Source organism: Nematolebias whitei, chromosome 15 (assembly GCF_014905685.2).
Source record: "Nematolebias whitei isolate Nwh7 chromosome 15, NemWhi1, whole genome shotgun sequence".
NCBI classification, from domain to species: domain Eukaryota; kingdom Metazoa; phylum Chordata; class Actinopteri; order Cyprinodontiformes; family Rivulidae; genus Nematolebias; species Nematolebias whitei.
This window is the reverse complement of record NC_056512.1, coordinates 25,991,058-26,011,201: the sequence shown is the minus strand read 5'-3', so window position 1 is coordinate 26,011,201 and position 20,144 is coordinate 25,991,058. Positions and strand designations below refer to the sequence as shown.

Below are 20,144 nucleotides of genomic sequence, written 5' to 3'. Positions count from 1 at the left end.
TGCCATGATGTTGTCCACCATCATCCTTATGTTTTTTCTCTTGGGAACTCACACACAGATTTTGCAATGGAGTATCTTCAAAAATACTTGGATTCTCTGTGACTTTTTGATCTGTGTTACTACTACTGCCCTGCATTTCTGAAGCAGCCTCAATCCTTTTAACAGAAGATATCTGAACTATACTTGTGAGAGGAGGCACCTCTGCACTGGAGTCAGGACTTCTGGTCCTCTCTGACAGCATCTGGCTGTGCTGGATAGTACAAGGTTTAGGAACTGGTGGAAGAGAAAGCACAAAAGATGATGCAGAAGCTGTGAGTGAAGGCTTTGTGGTAAAAGACAAGATGGAAGAAGGTAGACCTGGGGAGCTGGTGGAGGAGTGAGACTTACAAGGGATAGAATCTGTTCTTGAATGCACAGCGGTGATGGCGATAAAGTTATTTGTGGGGATAGAACCTTCAGACTGTGTTGAAATAGTAAAATGGGGAGTATTCCCAAGCCCACTGGAACTTTGGAGGGTATGACTGACTTCAGAAAAGACTTTAGGTTGCATGCTAATAGCTGATGTGTGTGAATCTGCATGTGAAACCAAAGTTGTTTCTTGATTGTCTTCTGTGCTTGGGTAAGGGGGATTTTGCAACAGAGAAGTTTGTGCACCGTTTGACTTTAAGGTGTTTGTTATGTCCACAACAGTACTTACTGTTTCTACAGATTTAGTGTCTTTCTCAGAGGTTAATTTTGTCATTGAGTCTAACGTAAGACTGGTTGTGAAGACAGTTTCAGCTTTGTTTAAAAGTCTTTCTTTATTAGATGAGGGTCTTGTGTTGCTAGATTGGAATGATGTATCTGGACTGAGATTGGATGTATCAGGACTTACATCAGGGTTTAGTGTTGTATTTGAAAGAAGTTTACGCTCAGTTTCAAGAACCCTAGCTTCATCATTGTCAGGTGTAAACTTTTGACTAAATGATTTTTGGTCAGGTGTCCTGTCTTTACTTTGGTTTTGACCAGGAGCAGATGTATCTACCAGCAAATCCTTAGGTTTGGATTCATTTGAGTCTGACTTTAAACTGGTTGCAAGAGTAGATTGAGCTTTGTTTAAATGTCTCTCTTTACTAGATGAGGGGTCTTTGTTGCTAGATTGGGGTGGTGTATTTGTACTAAGATCAGGTATATTGTGGTCCCCGTCTTGGTTTATTGCAGTGTTTGAAGATATTTTATTCTCAGTTTCAAGAACTTCAGTATCACACTTGTCAGGTACACACTTTTGGCTACATAGAGATGATTTTTGTTCTGGTGCCTTGTTTTTACTTTTGCTGTGATCAGGAGGGGCACTTACTATGTCCAACTCCACTTTTGTTTCATTTTGAACTGGTTGAGATTTATTAATTTCCTCATGTTCAACAGTTATCTGTCTAGCTCCTGCGATCTCTGGAATAGTTTCTTGTGGCTTGTTAAGCAGACTGCTAAATTTTATTGTCTGACTGCTTTCAAGCATCTCAGTATGCTGTTTATGGACTTGTGTTGGTTTGGAACCAGCTTGACTATTAACAAACCCTCTTACATCACTTGTTAGGTCAGGTTCTGATTCTGTGAGTGAAAGTGACTTTGGCCTGGTTGTGAGGACAGTTTTGGCTTTGTTCAAAAGTCTCTGATTAGATAAGGGTGACTTATTGTCAGATTGAGGTGATGTATCTGGACTTAAATCAGGTATACTATGGACTGCACTTGGGTGTATGGCAATGTTTGAAGAGTGAACATTCACTGTTTTGAGAACTTTAATTTCATTCTGGTCAGGTACAGAAGTTTGACTACATAGAGGTGTTTTTTGACCAAGTACCTTATCTTTACTTTTGCTGTGACCAGGCATGGCAATATCTAAGACCAAACCCTTAGCTTTGGGTTCATTTTGTGCTGGTTGAAGTTTATTCATTTCCTTGTGTTTAGCAGTTATCTCTTTAGGTATTGTGACCTCTGCCAGACTTTCCTGTGGCTTACTGAGTGGACTGCTCAACTTGATTGCCTGGCTGTTTTCAAACGTCTCAGAACTGTGCTGCTGGTCTTCTAATGGTTTGGTGCTATCCTGAATGGTTATGAGCCTGCTTACATCCCTTGTTTGGTCAGGTTCAGATTGTTTGAGTAAGTCTGATTTTGGACTTGTTGTGGGGACTGTTTTTGTTTTGTTTAAAAGACTTCCTTTATTAGATGAGGGTGCCTTGTTGCTAGACTGAGGTGATGTGTCTGGACTGAGATCAGGTCTACAATAGCCTACATCTAGGTTTACAGCTGTGTTTAAATTCAGTATTTCATCAGTTTTACAAACTTTAGTTTCATCCAGATCAAGTACAGACTTTTGACTACATGGAGTCAATTTCTGATCAAGTGCTTTGCCTTTAGTTTTGTTATGACTAGGTGCTATAGTGGTTTCCACCAACTCTTTAGGTTTGGATTCATTGAAGTCTGACTTGGGACTTTTTGTAGAGACAGTTTCAACTTTGGTTGAAGGTTTCTCTTTATTAGATGAGGAAACATTGTTGTTAGACTGGCGTAGCATATTTGGACTGAGATCATGTGTATCATGGCTCACGTTTATGGCTGTGTTGGAACAAAGTTCATCCGTAGTTTGAAAAACTTTAGTTTCACCTTTATCAGGTACAGATTTTTGACTACCTAGAGGTGGTTCTTGATCAGGTTCCTTGTATTCACATTTGATATGCTCAGGAGTGGCACTCTCTATCACCAACTCATTTGGTTTGAGTTCATTTTGAACTGGTTGAAGTCTATTCATTTCCTGGTATTTTACAGGTATCTGTCTAGGTACTGCAACCTCTGGAAAGGGTTCTTGTGGCTTGCTGGGTGGACTGCTACACTTGATTTCCTGGCTGGTTTCAAACACCTTAGAATGTTGTAGATGGACTTGCATTGGTTTGTTGACATCGTGACTATTTTCGAGTCCAGTTAAATCATTTGTTGAGCCAACTTTAGAGTCTGTGAGTGAGCCTGACTTTGAAAAAGTTGTGTAGACAGTTTCAGCATTGGTAACAGGTCTCTTCTTTTCAGTTGAAGGTGAAGAATGAGATGGTTTTTTGGAACTAAAACTGGGTAGGTCATCAATGGCATTTGAGTTTATTGCAGTGTTTAAAGCAAGTTTTTCATCAAACTTGTCTTTATCAAGTCCAGAATTTTGACTACTTTGTTCAGCTATCCTGTCTTTACTATTGTTGTAATCAGAAGCACTATTATTTATCACCAACTCATTTGCTTTGAGTTCCTTTTGTTTTGGTTGAAGTTTAGTTATTTCCTTATGTTCAACACTTATTTGTCTAGGAATTACATCCTCTGGTAAAATGTCTTGGGGCTTGCCGAGTGGAGTGAGAAAGTCTGACTTCAGACTAGTTGTGGAAACAGTTTCAGCTTTGTCTGAGGCTCTTTCCTTATTAGACAAGAGGGATTTATTGCTTGTTTGGGGTGGTGTATCTTGACTGACACTGAGTGTCTCACAGCTTGCATCTGGGTTTGTGGTTGTGTTTGAACAAAGTTTATTCTCATCCTTTAGAGACATAGTTTTGTCCTCGTGAAGTACAGACTTTTGACTACATGGAGGTGATGTTTGTTTAGATGTCTTGTCTTCACTTTTGCTTTGACCAGTAACTGTAGTATTGACCACCAGCTCCTTAGCTTTGAGTTCATTTTGTGCTGGTGGGAGTTTATTAATTTCGTCATGTTTAAGTCTAGGAGTTGCAACTTCTGGCAAAGGTTGCTGTGGCTTGCTGAGCGGGCTGCTAAACTTGATTGCTTGGCTGATTTCAAACCTCTCAGATCGTTGCAGATGGACTTGTGTACATTTGTTAGCATCCCGAATGTTAATGAACCCTATTACATCGCTTGGGGGGTCAGGTTCTGGCCAGGTGGGAAGGTATGGGATTAAGTAGGCTTTTTCTAGATGAATTAGTCCTGGGTGAAGGAGAGGAGTATCCACACTCAGCCTTCGTTGCTCCTTCTTTTTGGACATCTCTGAAGTTTTGGGCTCTTTAGGGTTATCATTGCCGGCTGAGGTGGCGGGGCTGGGGTTGGTTAAAGCAACCAAGGCGTATTTAGGGTTGTGCAATTTTCTAGCAACAGCAGCAGAAGGAGCTACCACAGAGGCAACCTGGGGCCGAGAGTCTGGCTCAGGCTCAGGCTCTGTTGCAACTTTTCGGAGGTCAACAGCCCTGGACGTCAAGTACAGGAAGCGAAACAGTTGGTCAAATGCATCCACAGCCTGGCCCGTAGTCACAGTGATAAGATTTCTATCCAGCCGTGAAGCCATCCAGGTAAAACTAAAAGCAGAAGCAAATACAAAGTTAGACTTGGTCAATGACAACAAAAGGTTAAAATATTTCATACACGAAAAGCCAAGAATTCCTCCAGGGAGACGTAATAAGACGTTTGTGTCAACAGACTCAAATACATCTTTTGTATGGAATGCAGAACTATTTACAGAGTATGTTTGCACGATTGTCTTTGGACAATGCCCTGACATGGCTTTTGTTATAAATGTGCACAATATAAATAAATTCAATGAAATTGAATTAATTTGTCCTTCAATACCTTCCTCCTAGTTTATCCTGTTTATTGTAGACTGAAACTTATTTTTCTTTTATGATGTTACTTAAATTTCGCATTAACAAGAAAACCTGTTTATTTTTGCAGCGCAGTACCTCTCCAATCTCAAAGCACATACAGCTGGAGCGTAAAGGTAATGTGTCTATTTTAGTCTCCTGATTTTCTTCTACAGTTGTGTCCTTACACCTGAACACCATAAAATGTACACTGACCTGTATGACCCAGAAACAGCTTTGTCGCCATCGATGAACATGAATCTGTGGCCCATTCGCCCCGTGACTTTAATGCACTGCCGAGTGTAAAACTCAGCGCCTCCGGTGCAGCTGACACGAAGATGCTACAACACACACACAAATGTTGGTATAAAAAAACCTTGTCAAAAGCACACAATATATTCCTTTTCACACACTTTAAATACATTTGTGTGGTACAAGGGTGTGAAACCACCAAGGAATAATGTCAGGGTGAGGTTATTGAAGCTGTTTTTGCAGCTGATGAATTAACAAGCCAGCAGTGTCTATGGACGACACATTCACCAACGTTGCTTTTTTCAGCTGATTTTTCAATGTCGGCTTGTTTTTTTGCAAGAGCTACATGTATGTTCATTTTTGTAGCCATAAAATAAGGTCATGTGTGAAAAACATGGAGTGTTTTTAAATAAACTGACATGTACAACAGAACATCAGTACTTTTCCAGTTGCTACTCTGTCTGGTTTTATTTTTTTGTTTGTTTTGTTTTGGCAGCTGAAGTAGAGCTCTGACATTCCTGCAGACTTTGTTCATAAACTTAGAAGTATATTTTTAAGCTTGTTACTTTTCCTCCCAACTACCTGGAACTCAGTCAGAAAAAGGGAAATGTGTTTGCAGAATTTGATGTCATTTGTCATCCTTGATCTTATGAGCTGCCTTTTTTAAAGACAGCGTTTTGAGGGAAAAGTTCACAGTTGCTAGGATCGTTAGATTTAACTGTGTGTGCAGTCTTACAGAGAAACTGCTGGGATGTGTCTACAGTATTGTGAAACAACTTGTTTTATAGCTGTAGAAATTATACTGGCGCAGCTCGTTTTACAGCCAAGACACTTGCACTTCATACTTTGGTCACACCCTTAACTTTCTCTTTCTGTCAGTGTTATCTTTTGGTTAGCAGATTAGATAAATCAACAAACTGCTCATCTGTGTGTGTTTAGCTTTGAACTAACTTTCACTTGTCTATGTTTCTCATTGGAAATGTCAATAAGACATCCTAAACCAGCTGAGACAATGTGGGATGTGCATTTTTTGTTAAAATATCTAAACAAATACTGGAAACTTGAAGGGTCTCGTTTGGAGATTGCAAACATTTAGAAACTTCCTCGGACAACCGTGATACAGAAAGGGTCTGTAGTTTTTAGCTTGCTGGAGTGCAACGTTCTTCTTTCTCTTCTTTGAATGTCAACTCATCTGCTCCTGCTCCCATACTGTTAATCCTCCCTTCCACTAACTTCCAGTTTGCAGCAAAATCTCAATCTGTCGCACTTGTCTTCCTTTATCAGCCAGCCATCTTCTCATTCAGTCACAGCTTTCCTACAGACTTATCACATTTGAATATTTGGCTTTTGGCTGCTCATTAATGCTCTACAGTTGCCCCTTGGACAAAAGCTCTGAGCTGCCACAGGTGTGCACATCTGTATACAGAATATACAGAACCGATAATATCAATGAAACTATCAGTTTTGATTTCTTTTAGGGATTTTAAACATTTGATAGTGTCAATAGACATATCAAAGCAAATACGTTCTTGTTTCTAGTATTTTACCTTGTTTTATATGGCATCATGATTTGATTGTGTTTATAACTTCTTTTTTTATTTTAATTTGTTGTTGTTGAATTATTGTTGCCTGTACTTTATATGTTGTCTGTCTAAAACAAGTCTCTCTTGAAAATGAGTCCTCGTAACTCAGTGAGACTAACCTGTATAAATAAAGGTTGAATGAAAAAAATATATATCAGAAAAATAGAGGTTTAACAAGGTCTTTCAAGACTAAAACGTGATGAGATTCATCATCCAGTTGAAAACTACCTTGTGAACGTCTCACTAGGCCTGTCACGATAACAAATTTACTGGGCGATTAATTGTCTCAGAAATTATTGTGATAAACAATAATATTGTTTGAAATTTGACAATAATTAGTAATTATTGTCAATTTTCAAAATAAATTTTGGTTAATTTTGTAAGTAGTACCTTTTTTGACCACTGGATGGAAGTATAAGACCACTTGAACCAAATGATGGATAGTGAGGGTGCGAGCAGCGTGTCTCTTTAAGAAAAATGGGAGGGAGGCCCCTTGACGTGACACGGGCTGTTTCACTTTCCTTTTTTCGGTTCTCAAAATGGCTGATGCTCTGTGTGGTTTGAGCTCTTAACATAGCATTTGTTACACAAAGCTTTTAATTAAAAAAAATAATTCTTTTTCAGAGAAAAACAACCTTTTTACATGAAGGCACGGGTTTCAACTGTGAATTTTAGAGCTTCAACAAGACGGAGGTTTTTTCCTGAGGTCGGCCTGTTAACTTAGCTTCTCATTTTAGCTGCTTTTAATGATCCAAAAATGTGATTTTGGACAATTAAAACGGATTTTAAAGAAAAAAGAAAAAAGAAAGGAGGGATCAGTGAAGAGCACCGGAGTTGAGCCTTTTGTCATCCAGTGTCTTCAGTAGAAAGAGAGAGACACGAAGAAACGATAAAGCCGATAAATGAAAATGTCGACTGATTTATTGTTTATCGCGACAGGCCTACGTCTCACCTAAAAGAAATCTTGTCCTGTGACTTTATTTGGTTAAATTCTTACAAAAGATGTTCCTTCCCATTTAAATAATCTCTGTGACAACAGTTTAAACAAACATAGGCACTCAGACCAGTGCCACCATATCACTCGAGCAGCTTCTGTAGCTACGTACTGAGAGGAAGAGTGAATTATTTCAAAAAGCGCAGACCTAACGCAGATGTCACACAGTAGTTACTTGATTTTGAAGAGACAAAAATAACGTCTGAACTAGGGCTTTAACAGACTACTCGAGAAATCGACAGGTCGATTCCTAGGACATCTATTGAGTTTTTAAATTTCATGTCGAGTATTCGTAGTGACGTCATTACGTCGCTGTTACGTCATTGCGTCACGTGTCACATGATCCACACTGGGCTACTGGTAGAGGCTACAAAATGGATTCCTCCCAGCAGACGGATGGCGCGGAGCAGGATCAGTCTTGGCAAACAGGTAGAAATGCATCAGTAGTATGGAAATATTTCACTAAAAATGAATCTTCCGGTTCAACTACCGTAAGGAAACAGAAAATGAACCAACTTCCTGACTGTTTGGAGCTCGTTGCGAACTGGTGTTACACCATATTCTGTGACCACCGTATATTGTGACCATAGGGGGCGGTGTTGCATGCACTGTTGCAGGTCACAGAATATGGTGTAACGCCGGGTCCATTCGACCGAGCCAGTACCAGCTTCCTTCTGACTTTGTTTCACAAACTAAAAGCAAAAAATATTCATCTCTAAACCTATAAAAAAAAACTATAAACATATTAATCTCTAAAACTAACCCTAATGCGCACCACAGCTGGCGGTGGTGCGAGGTGCTCAACCGCCCCACTGTTTTTAAGTTTCGTTTTTCACGTGCCACACGTTTCTTTCACTTCTGCAGCTTAATAATAACAATTAATAGTTTTGGTTTTCCTGTGACTTATTTGCAGTATGATAAATGGTAGGAGCATAATATATGCTCCTGATGTTTTGTTGGTCTTTTTTTTTGTGTGTAAATAATAAATTACGTTTTTTTTTGCGGTTTTATTTATTTATTTTTTTTGCATCTTGAGATCCTATGACGTCATCAACTACTCGAGTTCTACTCGAGTTTTAATATGTTAATGTCGAGTTTAAAAATTATGTAGTCGTTCAACCCCTAGTCTGAACCTCTCGTTAATCTACTGAGTGGAAAAAATAAGATCAAACTAAAAATAAAATAGTTTACTTAGTTCTCCCCCACTTCCAGGTCAGTGTGAGCAACTTATCTCTGTGATGAAAATTACAAAAAAACATGTTTTTTTAATGTCCACTTTAATCTGGCCTTAGTTTTCATGATCAGACTCTCATCACAGCTACAGAGCGTCTGCCAGAATTTAATTTATCTGTAGTATCTTTTTGTTTTTTTCTTCTATATTTTTAAGATGAAATGTGAGCAGTTGTTTGACTGTTCATAAAGTTTTTGTTTGTGTGTTTAGCTTTTGACGTCTCTCGGTGAGACGGTTGCGGGATTGAATGCTGGCCTGGGGCCTCTCTGGGTGGAGTTTGCATGTTCTCTCCGTGCATGCGTGGGTTTTCTTCAGGTACTCCAATTTCCTCCCACAGACCTAAATTCTTCATTTTAGGTTAACAGGTGTGATTAGTTGTGTGTCTTGTTTGTCTTTATGTGTCCCTGTGATGGACTTGTGGCCTGTCCAGGGTGTTCCCCACCTCACACTGGGACTGTTGGAAATATAGCCGCAAACCAGAAAGGAAGAAGCGTGCAGATAATGAATGACCCTTGGTATAATGATTTCATAATAAACCAAGAAAAAGGAGGAGGGGGAGGATAATAAAAAAAATGTTTTTTAGTCTAAAAACATCATTAAATGTGATATTTTTGTAAGAAAATAATAAAACATAAAGGTTGATCCAATCAGGTTTTTAATTTCGACTCTTTGCAAAAATGAGTTTGCCTCTCTTCTAACGTCTGAAGAGACACATGAGAAATCAGACAGGAGAGAGCTCAGTTAAGTTTGTAGGAAAATGTTTTTTCCCTTAAAACATCTTAAAATCTCATTTTTGTGAGAAAAGTGTCATGTTACACCCCCTAGTAAAAATGCAATTTATACAATTTCCTTTGACAGAACTGGCTCTGCTCCAGATGCTGCTCCCTAATAATTCAGAGCAGCAGAGCACTGTACGAGACACAGCTAAACCCTCCAGTGCCCTCCAGGGAAAACATACAAGAAATTAAATATTTGGCACATGACCAAGGAATGGATATTTGTATGCTGGGTACATGCACGCTTCGCCATGTGCCACTAAATACAGGCTGTATTTCTGTGTAAATGAACTAAACAGGCCATTTTAATTAATCATTCTCACTATCTCTCAATGAACTGTCACTCTGAGTTACTATGTCAATCAAAACGGATGGACAAACCACTTTATTTTCCATTGGCATGGTTTGGTTAAACTTTTGAAAATTATACGGCGGTGATACAGACGGCTGTTTACTAACATACAGTAGATCCACTCGGCTATCTGATATTTGACTAATTTAAAAGTAGGACAACTTCAGGCGAAATGCAGACTGTGCAGATGTATTACTGTGGGCAGGACTGCAGTCGGCAGCTCGCATTAAATCAGAGCTGAGACATCCCACAGAGAAACAGCAGAAAGGGAAATGCTTCTTATTTTTACATAATGGAAGAAATGATGATGGGAGACTTTCTCATCTTAACACAGACCCTTTCCTTATGTCATATGTAATACAGACACACGCTTATGATTATAAACCACAAACTGTCAAAAGACACTGTGGCATTAACTGATGTTTTCTTAGAATCTGGACCCAGATGGTACTCTGAATCTGTTAAGCCTCAATCAACAATGAAGGAGTTTATGCATTTTTGATCTTGTTTATCTTTAACATTTGTATATACTGTATATTCTTAAATCTGTATAATGTACATTTTCGGACCACCTTCGGATTTGCAATTTAATTACGTTGGAGCCTGATGGAGAATACATGTTACAATATACAATATATTTATTAAGTCCAATATACTCTCACTGGCCTCCATGCTAACTTCTGGATTAAAAGAGAGTGATGACAGAAATGAAAGTGAGGAGAAAGGAAAATTAGAAGTTGTTGTGATTGATATCATCATTGCAATATTAACAATAATATTGCACATCACAAGGTTTTTCTAATATGGTGCAGGTCTAACCAGGTTAGACAGAGAACTATCTGCAGCTTTATATTATTGTCCTCTGTCACAGAGTGAAAAGAAGGGAGTGGAAATAACATCTGTCCCATTCTTCCATTTGTCCATCCGTGTTGTTAGCATGATAACTTAGGGGGTCAATGACAATAGGGGTCGAGATGGTGTAGTGGCAGGGCAGCCAACCCAAGACCCGAAGGTCCTGGGTTCGATCCCCGGTCACTGCACATCTCGTGGTGTCTCTGAGCAGGACATCCAATCCCAAATTGCTCCCCGGGTAGCTTACATAGCTGCCCACCGCCCCACCTGGGTGCATCCCAGGTGCAATGGGCTAAATGCAGAGAACCAATTTCATCTTTGTATGGAAACATACAATGATGACAACACATACGTAGCACTTTATTCATAAACTTGAAAAATAAGTGAGGTACTGACTTCCATTTTGGTGTGTGACTGCATTTACGCGTAAAAAAGTTTCTTATCAAAAATTGAGTTGCCGCTTCAAAATTCAAGACGGTTACCACCATATATTTAGTAAACCTTGTGGGCTTCATCCATCTATTTTATTTGCCCGCTTCTTCGTTTGGGGTCATGAGGGTTCACTGGTGCCCATGTCCAGCAGTCACAGTGCGAGAGGCGAGGGACACCCTGGACAGGTCTCCAGTCCATCACAGGGACACAGACGAGACAAACTCATTCTCTCTCTCACTCACACCTAGGGACAATTTAGAGTTACCAATCAGTCTAACATGTATGTTTTTGGTCTGTGGGAGGAAACCGGTGTCCCCGGACAAAACCCATGCATGCGCAGAGAGAACATGCAAACTCCACCCAGAAAGGTCCCTGGCTGGGATTCGGTCCAGCAACCTTCTCACTGAGAGGTGGCAGCTCTACCAACTGCGCCACTGTGCCGCCCCTTGTGAGTTTGATAGATTTAAAAATAAGCAACATGATGTCTTCCATTTTGTTATATGGCTGCATCTAGGCATAAGAAAGATAGCTACAAAAATGGGGTTGCTACATCAAAATCCAAGATGGCCACCATCAAATATGTGTAAACTGACCACCCCAATCATTTGAGGAAACTAAGCTTTCTAGTTTTTATATTGCTTAAAAGTATAGTTTTCTCAAATGATTGGGGTGGCCAAGGCCATCACTGGCCATCCCCTGGCTCTGCAACTGCACCTGGTGGTGGATAAATTGCTCTCTCCACTCGCCAGGATCTGGCTCTTTGCTCTGCCTTCAACAAGCAAAACAACAAAAAAAGAACTACAGTGGTCCCTCGATACTTCGCAGCTCAACTTTCGCGGACTCACTCTTTTGCGGATTTTCAGTGTAAGATTGTACACGACACACAACTGATGATTGGGAAAGACAGACCCCACACCCTCTTTTCTCTTTCACTGCTGTGACAGACAGCCTCAGAAAGAGAAAGGAGGGGGTGGGGTCTTTCCCCATCGCTACTGCTCAGGAAGCAGGGATGAACAGATCAGATGAACAAATGTAGAATATCTGAGAAAATGCTTAAGTGGAAAAATAAGAGTGAATCAGTTTAAAGAGAAAGAGAGAGGCTGAGCGCGGTTAAGTACGGCTCATTCAGGTGTAAGAGAGACCCCTGTCCCTCTCCTTTCTCTTTCTAGGGCTGTCTATCACAGTAGAGAAAAAGAAAGGAGGGGGTGGGGGTGGTCTGTCTTATACCTGAGTGAGCCGTACGAGCGTCATGTATAGGAACAGTGCTCCTGATGGCCAGCCCGCCCCTGGGGCTCAGTAACTGTAGCATCAGTCTGTCTGCTCTCTTTTCCTGTGCTCTTTTAGAGCGTTTAGAGAGTTTAGAAAATTGTTACAAACATTGCAAGAGTGTGGGAAGGGTTTACAAAGCTTTAAAATATATATAATAAATAAAACATCCCTACTTCGCGGGCTTTCAACCCCTGAGATAAATGAGGGACTACTGTACCTCTATTCTTATACACAGTGTATCTCCTATCCATGTAAATATCTTGCACCACTTGCATTCTCTGTTCATTTCCAACATAGAGAAACAGTTACTGTATCTCAAAAATTACAAGATTCACTCTTTAAAACATCCAGCAATAGGGGACATTGGCATGCAACATATTTCTCTCTGACTTGGGAACATCTCGTGATCCACCAGGAGGAGTGAGAGAGTATGGCTGGAGAAAAGATTGGGTTTCTGTCCTGGACCTGATGGCACCATGACTTGACCACAAATAAAAAAAAGAAGATGGATTGATGTACATATGGAGTATGGTGCACTTAGTGTGAGTTAAAGACTAATTGTAGCTGTGACAGAAAATTCAAAATCACCTTGAAAGAACTTTTACCAACGTTGGAAATCGTCTTTATGGGTAAAACAACCTACCTGAACTTGTTTTAAGGGCTGCGTGCGTGGTCACACCTAAAAGATTTGAAGCTCTGTGTTTGACATGCGCTGACAAAACCAGGTGGTTTTTCTTTTTTTCTTTTCTTTTTTTTGGCATGTGCATCTGTTAAAAGCAGATAATTAGCTGCAAACTTCTGAAGCTTGAGCGTGTCGTCAGCCTATTGCTTTTGTTCTGTCACATACTGCTCCAAGCCACCAAACAAGTCAAAAGCATATGAGTTGTTTTAAACCAGGGGTGTCAAACTCACTTACAAAAGGGGGCCAAAATTAAAACCTTTTTCAAATTAAGGGCCGGTTTCAGAATCCACATAAACTCAACTTAGATATCCAACATCTTTTCTTGGTTGCTGGTTCCTCAACAAGAGTTTGACTGGTCTCATTTGATGTTCTCTGTTGCACTTTTGACGTCATAATCAAAGATTACTGAAAGAATTAAAGTGATAAAAGTATTTTACATTTAAAATAACATCTTGGGGGCCAGATAAGATGTCAACGAGGGCCACATTTGGCCCCCAGGCCTTGAGTTTGACACATGTTTTAAACAAAATGGGTCAAGCACTCCGAGCGCCGCCGTGTTCAGTAGAAACACTATCAGGCAGGAATTACAAAATACAAAAAGATCATTTACAAGTCATGTCAAAACAATTAGGTTTGATTAGGAAGCTTATGTCACAGCTGTATTTTCCACCTAATTTACCTTTACACGTTGTAACATGACAAAAATGTTCCATAACTTCTACGTTTTTCAAGCTGCATAACCTCAAAGACTGTTTTTGGCTGCTCTGTTGGACTGAATTTACATCTACAGCTCATTAACTTTTGGAGTCAGTCCTGATCATAAGGGTTGCTAAAGCTGACTGAACTTAGTCGACATAAAAGTGTCTAAACGCTGTCAGATTTATAGATATTGAGCTCAAGTTTGATGTCATAGTAGCTGAGTGTCATCTTCAACCAACTCAAAGTAAGAACAGATCTCCCAGAATCACACGTACAAGGTTTGACCAAACGGCTACAACTCCATTTCTTCTCATTATAAGATAATCTTTGGTTAACACTCTGGTTTAAAGGGCAGCAGACAGTTTGCATTACATTAAGGAACGTTGAGCCTTTAACGAGTTAGTCGTTTCATAGCAGACTTTAATTAGACGTGTGGGACGGATGACAGCGGCTTACCTTGAGGTGGCCAGCGTGCATGCCGGCCCTCTGACACATGGACAGGAAATGAGGTAGCGTTGTGCGTTCCAGCAGGATGTAAACAGACACCTTCCTTTTAAAACCAGCATCTAACAAATCCCTGAAGATGTCGACGTCTGTGAAGACGTCCATCACCACTGCGATCACCTGGAAACACATGGCGTCATTAGACTCGAGCATCATGGCGTGGCGAGCTCTAAAGGTGTGCAGTTCTTTAGATGTTCCTGACTGATACTTTTCCCACAAAGTTATCGGGCTGAGCTGAAGATTTGATTACGGTGAACCTGTTGCCGTGCGAGTTCACGAGCGTTCTCCACTTATATGACTCATTATCTTTCAGTAAAACGATCCAGGAATGTTTCAGTCAAATACTTTGTCACAAAATAAAACATGTCATAAACTTGTGGCCTCAGATGAGTCAGGTGCCTGAACAGACGCAGGCACACAATGATACGCACACAGCCTGGCAGTACACCGCGCAGAGCTATGCAAATATTCAGCATAACGCACATGCTGCACGGTTACAGCGAGGCGCAGCTTAATCAAGTTGCACTTTGCCCTTGATCGTCTCCTTTGGTCCGTGGTGATCTCTGAACTTTATTATAAAGACTGAGAGCTGCTCGCCTTCAACTTACAACTTGTATAGTTTTTTGAAAATACTCTGAAAAGTTTCTTATACGACTGGTACCAGACAGGAAGAACATGAACTCACCTGAGCACTTCAATGTTACCAGAATGGTATAATAAACAACAATAAAGGGACAGTTAGCATCTTTAGAAGCTGGGTTCTGTGGAAAGCTTTTAAACAACAAATATCTTACCTGTTGTAGATAGCACTGTGAGTTTAGAGAGCTATAGTGGTGTAGGCTCGAGTGGCGTCACACCGCAGCGTAATTATCTGAATATTACATTACCAGCTGATGGTCCAGATGTTAAAGATCCAAACCATTTAAAAGACATCCTTTGAGGATAACAGCCCATTTTGATAACTTGTCATGCTTTATACTACTTTCTTTTTGACAGTGTCTGTTTATATTATTAAATGACCAAAAACAAAAAAAGATTTTGGAAACTGTGGTAAAAAATACTGAAGTAAACTTGAAAGTAACTAACATAATTATAGAAAGGGAGGTTAAGTATAGATCACAAAATCAGTTGGAAACCATAGAAAATATATACAGCTTAATTTCAGAATTATAAATATTTTTTTTAAATCTTGTGTTTCTCACTCGTATCATATCTGGATGTCTGTGTGGAGGTGTGGGGCGACACTCAGAGAACAGCACTTTGAACATTTTATAAACTTATAACAAAAGAGCAGTAATTGATCAACTCATATTCTTGAACATACAAACATGTTATTCCACGAGTTAAAACGCTCTAATATTTATTGATCTGGTTAAATATAAAAACAGCATGTATAAAGTAAGACACAACATTTTATTTGTACATATACAAAAACTGGTTTTAGATGGAAATACACAGGAAAGTCCAAACATATTTCAAGTTTTAAAAAAGATTTAAACACATTACATTCAAACAGACGTGTGTGTGTGTGTGTGTGTGTATATACGTATACTGTATCTGTTGTATGTGTGTGTAAAATGTTTCTATATGTTCGTGTGAAAACAAGATCAGATCGATTGTTTCATGTAACATCATGTGACATAGTTAAAAAATTATTAAACTTTTATAATAGGTAGTCATAAATACGCTATTATGATGAAACAGTGTTGATAAAAACACAATAATAATAATTTCACTGTACAATGATAATAAAGCTTATTCTGATTCTGATCATGTATAATTTAATGTTTATACTGTATTTCCTCCTATACTTGTTTCAAACATACCTGAAGCTGTTCTGTTGTAAATAATTTTAATTTCCACTATTTATTATTACTTTATAATTATTATTTTTGCTTGTTTTGTCCTTTTATTTCTATCATGCTTGAAATGAAACATATAAAACTAGGGAATGAGTGAGTAAACAAGATGACAAGGCCAACTAATGTAAACACAGCCCCTAATGCAATACCAGTGGTTTTCTATGGGATATTTTTAGAGGATTGACGAGTCAGGGCACAGCAAAACAGACTGCTGTCTTTTAACAGTTTTAGAATGTGGACACTATTTTATAAACCTTCACGTAACCATCAACTTTGCAATACATGGTTATTTACGAAGAATTTGTACAAATGCAAATAGTGGCAGCAGCAGTTAGCTGTAGCACCTCATGTGCAAACTGCATGTACTGTATACTTAATGTCCTGATGCATGCTGTATGGTCCAGGTAGATAAATCTAACAAGGTTGAGTCAGACATATATATACTGTAAACACACACACACACACACAAACAAACAAACAAAAAAACAACAACTTTTTAAAATCATCCATCTATCCATTATTTTTTACCCACTCCTTCCATTTTGGGTCACGGGGGTAACTGGTGCCCATGTTCAGCCATCACTGTGCGAGAGGTGGAGGACACCCTGAACAGGTCTCCAGTCCATCACAGGGACACACAGAGACAAACGAGACAAACAACCATTCACTCTCTCACTCACACCTAGGGACAATTTAGAGTTACCAATCAGCCTAACATGCATGTTTTTGGTCTGTGGGAGGAAACCGTGGTACCCGGAGAAAACCCACGCATGCACGGAGAGAACATGCAAACTCCACGCAGAAAGACCCACTGACCGGGATTTGAACCATGGTGACCTACTTGCTGACAGGCAGCAGCTGTACCAGTTGTGCCACCGTGCTGCCCATGACATTTTTAGGTGTTGCTAAACGTTTTCCCAAACTGAGGCTGCTCGAAAAGCTATCTGCAATAGGTTAGATAATAATTGTTCATAACCTTTTCACAGAACATTACTTCTAAACATCTGAACTACCCCTTTAATAATAAACAATACATAAATGTTGGGGGGAAATCCCAAAACTTTTTAGTCTAAAGTTCAGCACGTGACAACAATCTGAGCGGTGAAGCCAGAAACTATTTAGAAGATCAAAGGGCTCACCTTTTGCGCCTGCGCAATCATCTTTCGGACCACCTCTTTGATGTGGACCTGACCTTCCAGCGGAGGCTGCGAGTACACGGAGGTCCGCGTCACGCCTCTGTACGAGTCGCAGTCCGGCCAGCCCAGGTCCAGCTGCGGGACGGACGTGTCCGAGAGCTCCGGCCAGTACTGCAGCGACAGCGGCGTGCGCTCGTCGTCCGCGTCCCTCGGGAGAACCTCCGAGTCCGGGTCAAAAGGTTCAGCCGCCGCGGTGAGGGTCTCCCGCTCCAGGTCCGACAGGAAACCCCGTAGGCCGCGCGCTTCCAGGAACTTGGCGAACGCCTCGCGACCATCTCGCAGGAGCGCCTCGAGCGCGAGCCGCTGCTCCTCGCAGTAGAGGAACTCCGGTTTGGACTCGTGCGTCCGCGGGTTGACGTGGTTGTCATCCAGACACTGAATCTGGGATAAAGCCATTATTTGGATCCTGGAGACGCCGCCAAAAAAAAAAAAAAAAAAAAAAAAAAAAACACTATTAAATCCCGCTACAGGAGACGCTCATCTCCTGAACGTGTCCAAGCTGTTCAAACACATTTCAGGTTAGAGCAGCTGCAGCCAGGCAGAGCGTCCTGTCTGCCATCCCTGACAGCACAGCTCTCCCTGGTAGTGAGAGTTTTAGTGACATGCCCCGGGTCGTACCGCCTGTCAGCCAGGTGTGACACTGACAGGTAAAACACGCCCTGCACGTCACCTGTAAGCTTTATCCAAGCAGGAACCTGCCTTCTGAAAACCACTGAACGACGGATGAGGCCACCACTCTCCACCAGTTTGTCTCATTAAACCATTAGCCCCAGGCAGATCATAACTGTGCTGCTCTACCTGTTCTGTCGTGTTGTGTCTTTATTTTTTATTCTTTTTACCTTTGCTGTCTGTACACCGTGCTGCCGAAGGGGAAACCTCTATTATGTTCTTTGAAAAGACCAAATTCAAGCACTTAATTAGAACATCTGTAACAGAATGCAACAGGGATTATCGTTTTTAATAGAATCCAAATCGTTTACATGGATTTAACGTAGCCAACCTTCAATTTGACCGTGTTTTGTGTCACCACAAAAATGTGTTTTGAGCTCGATCAGTTTGGCGAGCAGCAACAACTGAGGCAGCTCGGGCCTTAACGAGATCTCCGACTAGTTGGAACAATACAATCACTTGAACTGTAAATACAAGGCTGTAAAAATAGGCTGTTTAGTTTTTATAATGAATCAAAAATAATCGTGATACGTAGACATCGCCATTCTGTTATTGGAATGTATTCTGGATATATTGTAGACAGGTGGGAGCACCACTCAGCTTGAATGTTAACTGTGAACATTATCTGACATCCAGCCCTTTAATTTGAACCAGAGTCTGTTTTGTCCGAGAGGAAAATGGAGAAATTACTCCGCTTTCACGTTAGCTCCAGAGCTTGACATTAGCTCCGGAGCTAATAGCTTAAGTGTCGAACCACTCGACTGAGGAACAGCTTCTACCCTAAAGCTGTTAGACTAATAAATCCCTAACCAGGATAACCACTGTAGAAAAAAAAATCACTTTAACGCCGCTTTAATTGGTGATATGTGACTTGTGTTGCTGATTATCCATGCTGACATCTTGCCTTTTATGCTGCTGGCTGTTCATACCCATCTGCTCACTATAGACTCATGTTCGGGCTGTTGTTTAATATACCTTGTTATTTTACATTATTAGTGTTTAGCATCTGTCTTAGATATTGTAGCGTATCGTTTAGCGTTCGTTTAGCAAAGGCTATCTTAAATCCTTATATACTGTTTCTTTTTATACTTTATAATTTTGCTATTTTTTGGATGAAACTGGGACCTTGAGTACACAATTTTGTTCCACCTCATGTACCAAATGTGATGTGAATGACAATAAAGAACCTTGAACTTGAACTAATAGCATTAGCTCCAGAACACACATACAGTTTATTTAATGCGTTCGCTCCAGAGCAGGGTTGGTACGGTGGCTCAGTTGGTAGAGCTGTTGCCTCTCAACGAAAAGTTCACCAGTTCAAATCCTGGTCTGGGACTTTTCTGGGTGGAGATTTTATGTTCTCTCCGTGCGTGCATGGGTTTTCCCCGGGTACTCCGGTTCCTCCCACAGACCAAAAACATGCATGTTAGGCTAATTGGTAACTCTAAACTGTCCCTAGGTGTGAGTGAGAGAGTGAATGTTTGTTTGTCTCGTTTGTCTCTATGTGTCCCTGTGATGGACTGGAGACCCGTCCAGGGTGTACCCCGCCCCTCGCACAGTGATTGCTGGACATGGGCGCCAGCGACCCCCGTGACCCAAAATGGAACAAGCGGGTGGATGGATGGAAGATGATCACGTTTGATAGTTTTGATATTGTGCATAAAGATTAATCCAAAATATGAATTTATTGTCACGTTATAACTTTTTATCCTTGACTTTTTGCGTTTTAGTCTCCACCAATTTACATCATCGCCCCAGAATGCATTGCGCTGGTAAAATAATGGCCGCATCCTTAGGTGAAAAAAATGCGATAAAGCTATATTTTTAAAGTAATTTGGAGTTTTCATGTATCTCAAACAACATTTATGTAGTAGAATAAAGAAATAACGCATAAAGGCCAATCAATATGTGCAAGCATGATCCCTTTAAAGGAGCAGCATCTAAAACCAAACCCCTTTTTAATGTTAAAGGCTGCCACATTTAGAAAATAATCAATAAATCCTTATCTACAGCAGATGAACGCTTGGAGTCAACTCACCATAAGACAGACGCTGCAGCTATTCGACGTTAGCCTGCTTGAGAATGGTTTTGGTGCACAACTTATGGACATTGTAGAAATGTTTGGCTTTTCATGAAAAAAGCCAAAAATGCTCTTCCTAAAGATTTTCTGGTATTCAGGTAGATTTTTTTTCA

General features: G+C 40.4%; 1 protein-coding gene across 1 annotated transcript in view; it reads right to left on the bottom strand.

The window, feature by feature from the left end:
* Positions 1-17,678, bottom strand: part of LOC119421118 (protein FAM83G) — a 33,116-nt gene extending 15,438 nt beyond the window's left edge. Inside the window, exons 1-4 of the mRNA XM_037688513.1 lie at positions 17,226-17,678; positions 14,177-14,344; positions 4,815-4,939; positions 3,332-4,316 (exon numbers count right to left, since the gene is read on the bottom strand). Coding sequence (XP_037544441.1) covers positions 3,332-4,316; positions 4,815-4,939; positions 14,177-14,344; positions 17,226-17,678 — 1,731 coding nt within the window. The remainder of the gene's footprint in view (positions 1-3,331; positions 4,317-4,814; positions 4,940-14,176; positions 14,345-17,225) is intronic.
* Between the last annotated feature and the right edge of the window lie 2,466 nt (positions 17,679-20,144).